The 16063-nt window shown below is 36.3% G+C and overlaps 1 protein-coding gene across 1 annotated transcript; it reads right to left on the reverse strand.

Moving 5' to 3' along the window:
* Positions 1 to 797: 797 nt before the first annotated feature.
* On the reverse strand, positions 798 to 14410 carry LOC131848844 (crossover junction endonuclease EME1). The gene is made up of 11 exons (XM_059198789.1): positions 14317 to 14410; positions 13691 to 13781; positions 12578 to 12691; positions 11894 to 12033; positions 11225 to 11401; positions 10179 to 10351; positions 4590 to 4663; positions 3343 to 3448; positions 2633 to 2715; positions 1209 to 1338; positions 798 to 950 (listed from the first exon to the last, which is right to left on the reverse strand). Exons 2-11 carry the CDS (start codon positions 13779 to 13781, stop codon positions 815 to 817), a joined length of 1224 nt encoding a protein of 407 aa, XP_059054772.1. The 5' UTR covers positions 14317 to 14410; the 3' UTR covers positions 798 to 814.
* Between the last annotated feature and the right edge of the window lie 1653 nt (positions 14411 to 16063).

Consider the following 16063-nt stretch of genomic DNA (forward strand, 5'->3'; position numbering starts at 1 on the left):
TTTAAAAACTCGTTTACGGAGTAAAAACATTTGTCGAGTAACCAACTATTTAATTTATATGTCAATCGTCCTCGTGGAAGTGTCTTTATATCATCTGATATTTTATTATAAATTTTTATCGCCATATGGAAAACATTATTTTTGACAATACTTAATTTCGTTCCATGTATGTACAGCTTCGTTCCTACTCTCGATCTTTGACTTCTTTGGCTCATTTCTTTATTTTTAGGAAATATATCTGGATTTTGAATTACAAATAACACTATTTGTTTAATGTACATTCCAGTTAAGGTCATTAATCTATGTTTTTTAAATAGTGGTTTGCACGAGTCCCTATAGTGGAGTCCGCACATAGCCCTAATGCATTTTTTCTTATACTTTATTAATATGTATTTCCCAATTAAAATTTTGATCCAACCAAGGAATTTAATAGATAACACTTCTTCTATCTGTTTATCATTGAATTTAATATCTAATTTTAGAGGGATGGCTTTAGTGGCTTTATTTACATGTCGCTGTGTACAGAGGCTTTTTTGTTTACGTTTACGTTATAAATCCATATAAGATATGTAAAAAAACTATCAATAAGTATATTAAGTACTTTATTCTAATTTGGTTCTACAAAATAACATCAAACATGATCACAGATAAGACATTATTTTTACTAACATGCTATTATGTACGGCTTTGATTAAATTTCGAGGGACCAATAGACAATAGAGATAGGGTTCTCACATTGTATATAAAAAAATATGTTTTAAAATAATAGTCAGCTGTGTAAAATAAAACTATTGTAGTCATTACTTTCAACATTTCAGTCTATCAATATATTTCCATCTTCAGCCGTAAACAAAGTGTGAAGTTTTCTGGCGAATTCAGGACCAAGACGTCGTGATCTGGAGCCTGGGACGGCCGCTCGTGATATACCAAGATCGGCTAGTTTGTTCAAACTACCCCCCCCCCCCCCCCCCCCCCCCCCCCCCCCCCATTTTGATGCAATTTCATATATATATATGTATATAATAGGTTTGTAACCAATTTTTATACCCCCCAAGTATTAAGGGTGGCTTAAAACCAAAAATTTTCTCGATATTTCTTTTTATCTTTTGAAATGTGGCTTTAAAATATACAACCCTAAATATTTCACCCTTCTATCACCAACCCCCATTTTTAATAGCGATTTTACTTAATATGGTAAAACAACGTTTGCCGAGACTGCTAGTACCTTATAAAGTTCAAGTGGTGATTTATACTCAGCGCATAGTGATCTGGCGGTTTCTAAGCTCGACAATGGTAGCACAGCGATCATCTGTTGCCACAGCCTGCTCAGGCCATTACCTGCAATATTAATGACTATCAGACGCACTGATGATATTATCCATCTATAATCTAACTATATATATTTTATTATATATATAAATCTATTTATATATATTTTATTAGACGACCTCGTTGGTCTAGCGATTTAGCGCACCGCCTTACTTCCAATGGTCGCGGGTTCGATTTCTCGCACGGCACAAACTTTTGTATTCATGAGTATACTGTTTGTATCGGCCTGGGTGTTTTAAAATTTAAAATTCAAAAATGTATTCATGTAGGATATTTTAGCCGCTTATGAACCAGTTTTTACATTGTAATTTTTTTTTCCAGTTCAGTATATAGGTCCAACTGAGAAGAACTGGCAAGAAACTCAATTGAATTACTTTTATTTTAAAAGGCAGTATTCTATGTATAATATGTATTTACGAAAGAAATATATATCTATGTATTTGTATCAGTTATCTAGTGCACATAACACAAGCTTTAGCTAGCTTAACCTGGGTCTAGATGGCGCTGCGTGATCTATTATTTCACGCAGCGCCATCTATGAGCGTACAAGCATTATAAGATTTTATAAGGGTGAAATGGTTCACAAAAAAATGAATTATTATTGTTATAAAGAAATGTATTTATCGTTGGATAACTCTCCCGCTCAAGTAGAATATAAATAGAAATAATATTTATTCAAATAAACTTAATATAAGCACTTTTTAATAGTCATATTTCTGACTGTATCACTCATTCGGAATACACTCATCACAAGACGAACAAACATGAAACTTGCGTTGCTCTTTTAAATTTGAAAAGAAAGAAAGAAAGAAAATTGTTTAATTGGTACACTGAGAATAATTTTTAAAATTAAATTTACAGTTTATATTAATAATTAGAGTACCAACTAGGTCTCCGCTCAGCATATGTCGTGACGGGGTGCCACGACGCTGGTTTTCAGCGGACACCTTATATACAATAAATATAATAAAATAATAATAATAATACACATACATACATAAATCCAGGCGGACAACACAAAGCAAACATTTACGACATACTACCATATATAAATAAAAATCAAACATAAACTACACACTGAAAACATAAAATAAACATAAACATAAATTCTGGTGACACTAGTATTACCCTGCATTACCCCGCTCTTGGAGTGCAGACACATCACGGCACAGTTTTCTGAGTGAGGAGTATTTTTTTAAATTTATTTTTAAAATAAATAAATGTTGTTTCTTTTTTTTATACTACGACAGTGGCAAACAGGCATTTGGCCCATCAGAATATACTTTTATGTGAATAGCTTTACCATCTTTATCAACTGGAACGCATTTCTTGTTGTCACCTCTCATAAAGAACTCTGCCTGTTCGTCGCACGCGCGTTTTGCTTTTCTGCAAGTAGACCGATATTTTTTTTTGTGTTATTGGAATGGTATACGGTACCTGATGGTAAGTGGTAACCCTACCTACAAATATAAACAGCACCGCGGGCATCACGTTATCGTTGACGCCTGTTTACATACCAATCATGCGTTTCCATTTACGGAGACTGAAATATCATGCCGCAACTAGTTGCTATTCAAGTTTTTTTAGTTATCACTAGCTGTTCCCGCGACTTCGTTCGCGTGGAAATAATTTTATTAAATAAAAGTAGCCTAAATTACTCCTTATTACATCAGCTACCTGCCAATAAAGATCCAGTCAAAATCATTCCAACCGTTTCGGAGATTAGCCGGAACAAACAGACAGATAAAAATTGCAAAAAAATGTTATTTTGATCTATGTGCCGTATTCATATGTACAGTAAAAATTTGTTAAATCAATATTACAAACAAACACTCCAATTTTATTTATATGTGTACTGTGTACTGTGTACTATGGTTTACTGCTAGTGACTTCACCACAATGGGATAACCAATGCCCATGTATATGTACATAACTGATGTCCGTGTATATATACCGTTAGCGCAGTCAAGTGTACCACTCTATTATCTTGTATTTAAAAAAAACAAAACCTACTTGTAGGGCTCCTCTGCAATGGCCTTTGTGAACTGTATGATGAGTAGCGCCAGTTCGTTGGGTGTATTCACTGTTACTGTATCCACGCCGGCACTAACAAGCAGATCTGCATAAAAAAAAAACAATAATAAATCTGAACAATTAACACAACACTATCTAGTCCCAAGCTAAGTTAACGACGAACGAACTAGACAACTGGTAACAATATTTTTTTTTATACTACCACAGATAACATAATATTACATAATACTACTATGGTAGCAAACAGGCTTACGGCCCATCTGATGGTAAATGGTTACCGTAGTCTATCCACCAGAGATCCGCCAGAGATCCACCGAAATATAAAACCAAAGATGGAACCTAACCACTGATTGCAAGCAATCTAAAGTGGCAATTCCAAAAACGAACCATCGGTTAACAATACGTCTACTTAATCTAGATAGACCTAACCTCAAAATAATGATAGGGATAATAACGGGCCATTGTTCCTTAAACAAACACTTATACAAAATTGATGCTACAGACAGCCCCCTTTGTCGGGGCTGCTTTGAAGCTGAAGAAACGGCGGCTCACGTAATCCTGAAGTGCACGGCAGTGGCCCAACAACGAAAACAAATCCTCGGAACGGTGAGGTCGCTCCGTGAAGCCTGTGAAGACACCAGGAGTCTTCTGCGCTTTTGGGAGGAGCTTGGCTGGCTACTTTAGTAGTCTGGCTCTGCACGCACAACGGCCCGAATGAGAGGCTAATTGCGGAGACTGGAGTCCAACATACATTTACATTTACATTTTACCGTAGTCTATGGACGCCTGAGACACCAGGGGTATCACGTGCGCGTTGCCGACCCTTAAGAATACTTAATATACCCTTCTTGAAAAACATTATTGTTATCAGTTCTTTTTTTTAATGTGTGGAAAATCTACAGAAGACTTTCACCCCACTGGAGGGATGATATTGCATTTTCATATTAATATGTATAAAACAAAGTTGCTATCTTTGTCTGTCCGCCCCTATGAATGCTTAAATCTTTAAAACTACTGAGAGATTTAAGGGGATGGTTTATATGTATAAACCTTCCCCTTAAATCACTCAATCTATTAAAAAAAACCGCTTCAAAATTCGTTGCGTGTACACTCGTGCGAAGCTGAGGCGAGTATTTAGTATAAGTGTTAAAATAATGAGTATATTGCGTTTTCATATGAATATATATTATTGCATCATCATATATATATATAATATATATTCATACCTGTTACAGCCATTTCTAAATCAATTTCAGTCATCGAATTCTTATTGCTGTTCGTAGTTTTCCTGCCGGAAGACCTGAAAAGAAGATTAACACAATGACGAAAATTTCATCCATCATGCCAATTACAAAAAATGGAAGTGAGATATATGTAGATAGATAGATAGATATATCGTTTATTTCTTTGTTACTAATCACACACAACATGTTCATAAGTATAGACAATACATAATACGACATAAGATTTATAAAATTGTGTTATTATGTGTGATCTGTAGCAATACAAAAAGGTCGAAGCTCAGCATGGAACATTGTTCAAGGAACAAAACTGTTATGTATTAATATTGATGGTAGTAGATAAATATATTTTTTCTGTACACCGTCACATACAGTTCTTTGTATCGGCCATTAATAAACCTCATTCCGTGATCGTCTGTCTTTCATTGAATACATTACATTGGCGCAGTCGGGTATTTTTAATAACCATACGTTTATTTTACATTCAAAATGCCGATAGGAAAAATTGAGACTTTTGAAATTGGTGTTCATAACTGGGATGCATATTGTCGTCGTGTGAAACAGTTTATAACCCTAAATAGTATACCAGTGAATCTACATGTGGCTACTTTGGTGACCCACGTGGGTGTAACCTGTTACGAGTTAATGTGCGATCTCTGCGCACCGGAACTACCGGAAAACAAAAGTTTCGATGAATTGGTGAGAGTAGTGAGAAAACACTTAGAACCACAGCGGTCGGAGATTGCGGAACGACATATCTTTCGGCAAAGAAAGCAAAAGCAAGATGAGACAGTGTGTGATTATTTGCAAAATTTAAAGCGTCTGGCTAAAACTTGCAATTTCACGGAGACCGTTATGAACCCACTGGAGGTTAACTTGCGGGATCAATTCGTATCTGGTCTTTACAATGAGGACATGAGGTCCAGGCTGTTTGCCGAAAAGGATTTAAGTTACAATCGCGCCGTGGAACTGGCGCTTTCTCTGGAGGCAGCGGACAGGCACGCTATACAGGCGGGGTCCGGCGGCGGCGAAAGCAGAGGCGCAGCTGAGTCACTGCACAGCATAGCGGCGAGACGAGAGCGGCGCAGCGCGGTGTCGCCGGCATCGGGGCAGCCAGCGGTAGTACATCAGGCAGCCCGATGCTGGCGTTGCGGCCGCAACGGTCATTCAGCAGCGAGATGTCGTTACAAAAATTATTCTTGTGATCAGTGCGGTCAAAAAGGACATTTAAAAGTGGTGTGCCGTAAAAATACGCGTAAAAGTGACGGAAGTGACCCAAAGGAAATTAAGGAGCAACATTTTTTAGATGATTCAGGTGACAGCGAACTAGATTTTTATAATATAATTTGTAGCAATAATGACAGTCCTTATTACATTGATTTAAAGATTAATGATATAACAGTCAAGTTTGAAATAGACACGGGCAGTAAAATCTCTGTAATATCAAAAAATAATTATAATGAATTATTTTCTCACATTCCTATTCATAAAAAAGCTTTACGTTTAAAGTCATACGTAGGTAATATAATACAACCTATGGGCTATATACCGGTCGAGGTAACTTTTGACTCTAAGACTGAACTACTTGAATTATATATTATTGAAAACGGAGGCCCGCCTTTAATGGGTCGTACCTGGCTCCGTTGTTTACAATTGCAAAATGTTGTACAATGTTTTCACATAGCTGAGGAGACTTTAGTCAATAGTTTACATAAAGAATTCTCTGACGTATTTGCTGATGGTCTTGGGACATTTAAAACGCTAATTAATTTACAACTAAGTGATAAAACGCCAGTTTTTGTTAAGGCGCGCCCCCGTCCACTCGCTTTGAGGACGCCGGTCGAAAACGAACTTAAGCGGTTGTTACATGAAGGGGTTATTTATAAAGTGGACCGATCGGATTACGGTACACCGATCGTACCGGTTATAAAAAAAAACGGTAACATCCGTATATGCGGAGATTATAAAATTACAATCAATCCTTTAATTAAAGACTTTCATTATCCATTGCCTCGCATAGAAGACATATTTGCTACACTGGCAGGGGGTGAACAGTTTACAAAATTGGATTTGTCCCATGCCTATCAGCAAATGGTACTTACAGAAGACTCACAGCCGATGACGGCTATCACCACACACATAGGGACATTTGTATATAAACGCGTTCCATTTGGTATTAAATGTATACCCGAAAATTTTCAAAAATCGATGGAGGAAACGTTGTGTGGCTTGCCGTGTACGGTTGTCTTTCAAGATGATATTTGCGTGACGGGTAAAGATAAAAATGACCATTTAAAAAACTTAAAAGCTGTCTTATTGTGTTTAAGAGACGCGGGATTACGAGTTAATCTATCAAAATGTGAATTTTTTAAAAATAGTGTGACATATCTTGGGTATAAAATCGATAAAAACGGGCTACACACAGATAACAAAAAAGTGGAATCTATTGTGACCGCCCCCACCCCTACAAATGTAACGCAATTGAAAAGTTTTTTGGGGCTCGTTAATTTTTATTCTAAATTTTGTATAAATATTAGTCAAACTCTGAATCCCCTCTATAATCTATTAAAAAAAAACGTAAAATGGAATTGGACTAGGGAGTGTGAGCGCGCATTCGAAAATATAAAACAAAAACTGTGCAAAGCACCGGTATTAGCGCATTACGACGCTCGTTTGCCATTGATATTGTCTGTAGACAGCAGCGCGTATGGACTGGGCGCCGTGCTTACTCACCGCTTCGCGGACGGCTCGGAGCGGTTAGTCAGCTGTGCATCGCGTACGCTCAATGCGGCCGAATCTAATTACTCACAGCTAGATAAAGAAGCCCTCGCTATCGTGTTCGGAGTCACTAAACATCATCAGTATCTTTACGGAAGACATTTTATATTACGTAGTGATCATAAGGCGTTAAGTTATATTTTCGGAAAAAATAAGGGTATTCCACAAACGGCCGCTAGCCGATTACAGAGGTATGCGGTAAAGCTTGCCGCTTACAACTTTAATATAGAATTTGTGACTTCTACAAAAAATATTTTTGCTGACTGTTTGTCAAGACTGCCATTAAAATTGATAAAAGAAAAACATAGTTCACAAATTAATAATCAAAAGAATAATTGTTACTTTTATTTTATTGAAGATCAATTACCTATTACTTTTCATGAAATAAAAGAGGCAACAAAAAAGGATTTTTTGTTAAACAAAATAATCGGTTATATTAAATTCGGGTGGCCAGATCGACTACAAAATGAAAACGAAAAACCATATTTTAATCGTAAAGAAAATTTATTTGTCGAACACGATTGTCTCGTTTGGGGTTATCGGGTAGTGATACCAGTCACTCTCCAATCACAGATGTTACAAGAGTTGCACAGCGGGCATATAGGCGTAGTTAAAATGAAACAATTATCACGTAATTACTTATGGTGGGATGGAATAGATGCTCACATAGAAAGCACCTGTCGCGACTGTGCCGCTTGTGCCGCACACCGCGACGCGCCGCCGGCAGCTCCTTTGCATTGTTGGAACTGGCCTGATCAACCGTGGGTTCGTCTTAATCTGGATTTCTTAGGTCCATATCGTAACAGTCACTACTTAGTCATAGTAGATGCTCACTCCAAGTGGATCGAAGTAGAAAAGGTAACGACTACTTCCGCACCAGTAGTAATATCAGTTTTGAGAAGACTATTTGCACGCTTCGGAATACCAAAATGCTTGGTCAGTGACAACGGCCCCCCGTTTTCTTCTGCGGAGTACCTAAATTATCTACAAAAAAACGGTATCAAACGTATTCTAGTAGCGCCATATCACCCATCCAGCAATGGAGCGGCAGAAAATGCGGTTCGTTCGGTTAAGAGAGTGCTCAAAAAAGCGACAGTAGAAAACAAAGATTATGACAGGGCATTGTCTGAATTTCTATTTACATACAGAAATACCGAACACTGTACCACAAAAAAGGAGCCGTCGGTGGCGCTCTTCGGGCGCAGGTTACGCGGCCGCCTGGACTTGCTGCGCCCCGACACGGGCGCCCTCGTGCGCGCCGCGCAGCACGCACAACAGGAACGCCGCGGCGGCACCGCGCGGGAAGCCAGCCCCGGCGACGCCGTCTACGTCAGGGACTACTCCACGCCGAGCGTCAAGTGGAAGGAGGGGGTGGTTACGGAGCGAACGGGCCCGGTGTCATATGTAGTCAAAACGAACAACAACGATCGTCCTATCAGGAGACATATAGATCAGATCATAAATAAACAACCTTTAAGAAAATCACGACATTCTTTAGGCGCAGCGTCGGACATGTCGAGACCGCAGGTAACGAAGGGAAACGAAGACACCGCTAACGAGTGTCGAAACGATTCGTTCGCGACGGGAATGGACCCCGAGCCGGTCATTAGGTCAGACGATCAGTCGCAAGGTTCGCAGTCGGCAGCGACGTGTATGGATACCCGGTCGGCAGACAACGGCAATGGCAAAGAGCGTATCGGTAATCAAAACGATAAAAACAATGTTATAAATAATGTCACTAAGCCCACTACTCCCTATGCCATGAAATTGAGACCCCGTAAATAACGAATAACTTTATATTGTTTGTTATTCAGTGTACCTATACTTTATAGTTTTTATTAGTAACTTTTACACAGTGTAGTAAGCCGTAATAAGTCATTTGTAATAAAAGTACATCTTTATAATTGTTCTATATGTATTATATGCAACCGGTTTTTGTATAATATCCACCTTTCATTTATTTTATATAATTATTTAATATTGCACATGTCCGCCATATTTGTCATGAGTCATCAGTGTGTAGGTATGTGCACTAATATTTAAATTATTATAAAAGAATTATGCCCGTAAAAAGTTGTGCATGCATGGTATGTTTTCACACCTAGTTAAGTTAAGTATACAGTGACAAGGTTGTATTTATGTGTTTATAAGCAGATCTTTCTTTTTATTTATCGTATTGTTCTAGTATTAGGCGAGGAAAGTGTTATGTATTAATATTGATGGTAGTAGATAAATATATTTTTTCTGTACACCGTCACATACAGTTCTTTGTATCGGCCATTAATAAACCTCATTCCGTGATCGTCTGTCTTTCATTGAATACATTACAAAAACACTGATTTTCAGCTTCAACCCATTTGAGTACGTGAAAATAATAATTAAAATATAATATAAAATGTAAACATATATACAAAAGCCAAGATTAAATAAAATTGTCTTGCTTATAAATACAGATATAATATACCCAGGACAATTCACACAACGCGTTTTACGTTACTTTAACACAATTAAATTAGTGCAGAGTATAAAAAAAGAAAAAGTTACCTCACGTGAGACCCCTCCGATCGATCCCTCGTCCAATACAACGAGAATCGAAATTACAACCTGAGCCGAGTTTCGACCCCTAGTGGTGCCCTCAGAGTAAAGTCGTATCCGTCAGGCGGGAGTTGGCCTTCAGCCGCTCCATAAGTCCTTCCGCGGGTTTGGAGTGCCATCTGCACTCGCCTCCTAACGTCCGGTGAAGCTGTAAAGGCCAGCTGCGGCCAACAGCATTAGAGTAGTCCGAAAAAAACTCACTTGAAGTAATCTTTGAGGCCGAATATGACAAGAGTGATCGGACAGCTGGCCAGCTCCTGCAGGTGCGCCAGCTGCGTTGCCAGACCTCGACTGGCCACCAGGTCTGCTACTCCTGCAGCCTCGCAGACGTACAGCGCGCGATTGCATCTCTCGCTTGTATCACTCATTCCTACCTACCACAGATTGTATTTTAATAGATACATAAAATGGGGAAGGAAAAGCGCGCGAAACAGAAACTAACGAACTCTAATATATAATCTGTGCTTACGATGGTACAGGGTAGATTTTGAACAATTATAATAAAATCCGTTGACGATTCACACAGCGCCATCTAGTCCCAAGCAAAACAAAGCTTGTGTTATGGGTACTAGACAACTAATATGAATACTTAGACGTAATTTTTTTGTAAATACATACAAAATATATATAGAAACTACGAGACCGACACAAACAATCACACACATCAATTCAGTGCGAGGAACCGAACCCGCGACTATTGCAGCAAATATTATTTACATTATACCTGCATTATAAATAGCAATTATAAATATGGCGCCTCGGTGGTTTAGCGGTTTCGTACATCGCTTTACTTCCGGTGGTTGCAGGTTCGATTCCTTACACGGTATAAACATTTGTTTTCATGAGTATGATTGTTTGTATCGGTCTGGGTGTTTTTTATATATATTATGTATGTATTTACAAAAAAAAATATCAAGTATTTATATCACTTGTCTAGTACCCATAACATAAGGTCTGCTTACCTTGGGACTAGATGGCCTTGTGTGAATTGTACAGGGGGATTATTATCACCATCACCATCGTCATTATCACCACCACCACCCTCATCATCATCACTATTATTAATTTTTTTTTATACTACTATGGTGGCAATCAAGCATACGGCCCATCTGATGGTAAATGGTTACCGTAGCCTATGAACGCCTGAAACAACAGGGGTATCACGTGCGCGTTGCCGACCCTTAAGAAACCTTAATATACCCTTCTTGAATTAATATGCTATCATACTAAAATTGCTCGTTGCTCACCTGTCCATCATCCGCAGTGAGAGTGCGCTGGTGACGGTACCGTGACCACATGAGTAGCGCGGGCTCGCACAGGGTGGAGGCGGTGGTCACGCGGCATCCGGCTGCCGCCGCCTCGCGCCCCACGTCCGCCATGTACCACGCACCGGACAACGCCGGGTGCATCTCTATACTCATATACTGGAAATAGTAAACGGTGATATAAAAGTTGTTCTTTCGAAAAGTAAATCTTCATTCAAATATACTTTTTAATGCTTCGGTGTTCTAGCGATTTATCACACTTCCGATGGTCGCGGTTTCGATTCCTCGCACGGCACAAATATTTGTATTTTTAAGTTTTTTTTTTCAATTCCTGAGTATGACTGTTTGTATCGGTTTGGGTGTTTTCTATATATAATATGTATACATTTATATCAGATGTCTAGTACCCATAACACAAGCTTCATCTAGCTTAACTTGGTTCTAGATGGCGCTGTGCGAATTGTTCTGAGATTATTATTATATTTAACGCGTGGGAAGACCAACAAGGTGGACCTACGATCTGGTCAAGATCGCTTGAAAGCGTTGGCTGCGTGCAGCGCAGGACCGATCGTCTTGGCGATTTTTGGGGGAGGCCATTCTTCAGCAGTGGATGTCTTCCAAGCTGATGATGATGATGATGATATAACAAACCTTCATACACTCTCCAGGTTTCAACATTTTGTTCATTTCCTTTTCTGCAGCTTTTGCCGCTTTGCTGTCAGCTATTCTCTGCTTTTTAACTTGCTTTTCTGCAGTATGCGTTTTCTTTTTGTTTCTTTCTTGTAAACTACCTGAAATGTTTCATTTTTATGATATAGTATACTAAATGGTTCTGTAGAAAATCTATCAAATATATACACACAAATAAAATTTAAGTGTCTATTTGTAAGTTGATACACTACAAAGCTTTTCACTAAATGTACTTACAATAAAGTACATAGGATACTTACATAAAAGAATAAATTAAAATGTTTTTATTCAAAACAATTTAATATTTTACTAATATTATAAACTGGAAAGTTTGTGAGTATAACATCCATCCATGTTTGTTACTCTTTCTCGCAAAAACTATTGAACAGATTTTGATGCAACTTTACAGCAATATAGCTTATACATCAGAATAACATATAGGCTATAATTTAAAAAGATATCATGTAAATTGGGCGAAATATATGGTAAATATTGAATAAGTGTGATGCAGACAAAGTTGCAGGTGTTCATAATAATTATAAAAGTACAAAAATAAATCAATTTACAAATAATAATTGAAGTACCCATTGTTTATATACATAACATTGATCCATAAAACTTGATATAATAACCAAAGTAACTAACCAACACTCTTCCTGCGCATCTTCCGTTGTCTGCCAGCGCTATGTCCTGACATAGCCGATACGGTGCTAGTAGTTGATGCTTGTGTCCTGGTCGAAGCTGAGTCTGTACACTCAACTGCAAATTTTAGATAACATAACTTTTGGATAGTTGATAATGGAATGGTGCTCTCAACTTTGTTAACTGTTTATGCTGGCAGGCAACCAGTGGAGGATGCTAAGATGATCATGCAGTCTGAATTGTAATACTTTTTATGATCGCGGGTTCAATTCCTTCAAGAGTAGAAACTTTTTGCAGTCATGAGTATGATTGTTTGTATCGGTCTGGATGTTTCTATGCATATTATAAATTTATTTACAAATAAACAATGTATTATTCTATATTCTATATTCATTATCATATTTTATTTATATTATATATTATTATATTCTATACTCATAAGAATTGAGTATGTTATCAATATGGATAATAATCCATATCGATAACATACTCAATTCTTTTGTGGACTCCTGGGATATAGGTTTGTTCCGGGATATAATCAACTTTATAGTATTTGTATATTTCAGAGAAATAAATAAAATAATAACACAAGCTCTGCTTAGGCACTATGTGAATTGTCCAGGAATGCTATCATCATCATCATCATAAATCTTATTAATATTACAAACACAAAAGTTTGTGAGTAGGGATGAATGTTTGTTACTGTTTCATGTAAAAACTACTCAACAGATTTAAATAAAAAACTTTAAAATAATATAGCTTTTATATCTTATCTTATATTTTTATATTAAATGTTAGGACACTTGATATGCATGATGATTTCATGAAAATTATTAGTGAGGGGAAAATAGAAGGAAAGAGGGGGAGGGGAAGACCAAGGAATAGCTACATCAAACAAATTGAGAACAAAATGGGAGTCGTGTCGTATTAAGAATTAAAGAGCATGATGGAAGATCGCGGAAAGTGGCAAGAGCTCCACCGACAAGAGCGTACGTAGCTCTTAAATTATAAATGAATAAATGAATGAAGCTTTTATATCAGGATAACATATAGGCTATAAATAACATGTAGGTGAAACCACTGGCATGGCTAGTAATTAATAAGACATCAGCTTACATGAAACATCTTGTTCGTCATATTGTGTGAGGTCCATAGTCTCAATGATATCATCATCATCTCTCATTATGTTACACTTCCTAGATGTCATCTGAAAGTTTAGTTAGATATTTCACAATTGAATAACATAAAAACACAACATGTAACTTTTATTTGTGGGAGATTTGACACTTTGACAGTCTATAATAGACCTACATGAATAATATTTTGATTTGATTTATTATCACCATTGTGCACATACCATATTTTGAGAAATAAGATAAATATCATTATTAAATATTATTATTATAATTTGTCCTAAAGGGTATATTAAAACAAAAACATGATAAAATACTCATGATACTGACAAAATATAAAAAAATATACTATTTCATAGATTGTTCATATTAAGAAATACTTATTGAATAAAGACTCTGTAAATAATTATTTGGAATAAATATTTTTAATTTCATTCGATTATGATCAGTTTGCATGCTGATCTTAAAATAGGTGCGCTATGTTACGACTTGGTATATTCTTTATGTACATTGTAACTCAATATATTAATTCTCTAAAAAACTTTTATAACAAAATATAGCACTATTGCAGTACTTGTCTTAAGTTTTGTTTTCATAATATTTACATACCTTAAAGATTATTATTTTAGAGTAAGTCACAAATTAAAATTGTATATACATTAATGTTAACGAATAAAACGTCATAAAATTGTAAAAGTTTCCTTTAGCTTAATATATTACTTCAAAAACAAACAAAAAATAAAAAATAAACAAAATCAAAACACCAACAAAGTACCGGCATTCTTATTTTCCCGTAGTGACAATCAAACAATGTTAAGTTTGAAATTGACATATTGGTGGTGAATTTTGATGGCTAGTATGGCTCAGCCTAAATAAGCCCAGAGTTACACGAGCGTCATTCTTGTCCCAAATATAACCTGATTAAAAAAATATATAAAAACAAAAGTTGCGTATTTCTGTAGCCAGACCATACCAGTAATATTACAAAAGGTAGTAACAAGAGGTAATAAGAAAATTATTAGGTGGATTAGAAATCTAATACTAATGTTTTGATTACAAAAGAGTCGTTAATGTCAGTTAAAAAGAAAGTTAAATAAGAGTTTATTGTTATTTTAGAAATACTACTCCGAAAACTATACCAAGACACTACAAAACTCATATATAAACAGGGTTATGTTAATATAAAATAACGTTTGAAATTATTTACATTTCGAACGTTGTATTACACGTTCAGTTAATATAAAAAAAAAACCATAATACATTTACAGTTTTGCACGTTCTCATTCAGTTTCAAATATATAAGATAAGATATAAACTTATGAGTGAGATTTTAATAAATATTGGAATATAAAAAAAACACTTTATAGTATTAATTTTAAGTAACTGCTAAATTAATTTATACAATATAAATACAATATATATATCAACAAAATACAGACATTAAGTCACTTGAAGCCTGGAAATAATTAAAATTACGGTATTTTAATTCTTGGAGTCTATATTATAAAGACATGGAGAGATAATATTTTATTATTGCATTTATTGCACCGATTTGACAAATTGTTTTACTTCGAAAGTACATTCTTCCAGAGTTAATGGATATACCTATTAATATTATCAAGACTCATAACTTTATAAGCCTCCGGACGCAACCGGGCCAGACCACTAGTTTATATACATATAGATAAAATTGGAATGTCTGTTTGTAAAATTGAAATAACCGTTTTTTTACCACATACATATCAATATAAAAACGGTACGTACACCAAAATAACATTTTTTTTAAATCTTTGTCTGTCTATCTGTTTGTTCCGGCTAATGTCTGAAATGGACCGATTTTGACGGGACTTTTTTGGCAGGTAGCTGATGTAATAAGGAGTAACTTAGGCTACTTTTATTTTAGAAAAATAAAGTTAAATTCCACGCGGACGAAGTCGCGGGTGCAGCTAGTATACAATAAAACGGTTCATTTGACAGGCGGATAAAAGCCAGACGCGCGGCGCACCTCCGGCTATTGATTTCCCATAAAACGCTCCAATAAATCATCCTGGCAACCCTTGATGCTTTTATTTACAAGCGCTAGACTGCGTGGCGCCTCGTCGCTTATAATAATCAAGTACTTAGCACCTAAAGGGTATAAGGGGAGGGAGACTGTTATTAAGGTAGTCTTATAATCCCATTGCTAACAATATACCAAGGTTACCCCCATGGGCTAATTGTCATTTGATTTTTTGAATCACGATCGTGCATGGCAATAGTTGTTAATGCACAGGATTTTCATTTAATGTTAGACATAGACATCTACATATACACATATATATATATTTATATATTTATATATACATTATAAATAAAC

Source organism: Achroia grisella, unplaced genomic scaffold (genome assembly GCF_030625045.1).
Source record: "Achroia grisella isolate CSIRO2021 unplaced genomic scaffold, CSIRO_AGI_Agris_v1 utg598, whole genome shotgun sequence".
Taxonomy (NCBI): Eukaryota; Metazoa; Arthropoda; class Insecta; order Lepidoptera; family Pyralidae; genus Achroia; species Achroia grisella.

Excerpts from the sequence above, each read along its gene's own strand:
- LOC131848844 (XM_059198789.1), bottom strand. The coding sequence starts at position 13,781 with ATGACATCTAGGAAGTGTAACATAATGAGAGATGATGATGATATCATT. Across the intron at positions 10,352-11,224 it reads TCACTGCGGATGATGGACAG|GTAGGAATGAGTGATACAAG; the intron begins GTGAGCAACGAG and ends AATCTGTGGTAG. Across the intron at positions 3,449-4,589 it reads TTTAGAAATGGCTGTAACAG|ATCTGCTTGTTAGTGCCGGC; the intron begins GTATGAATATAT and ends TTTTTTATGCAG.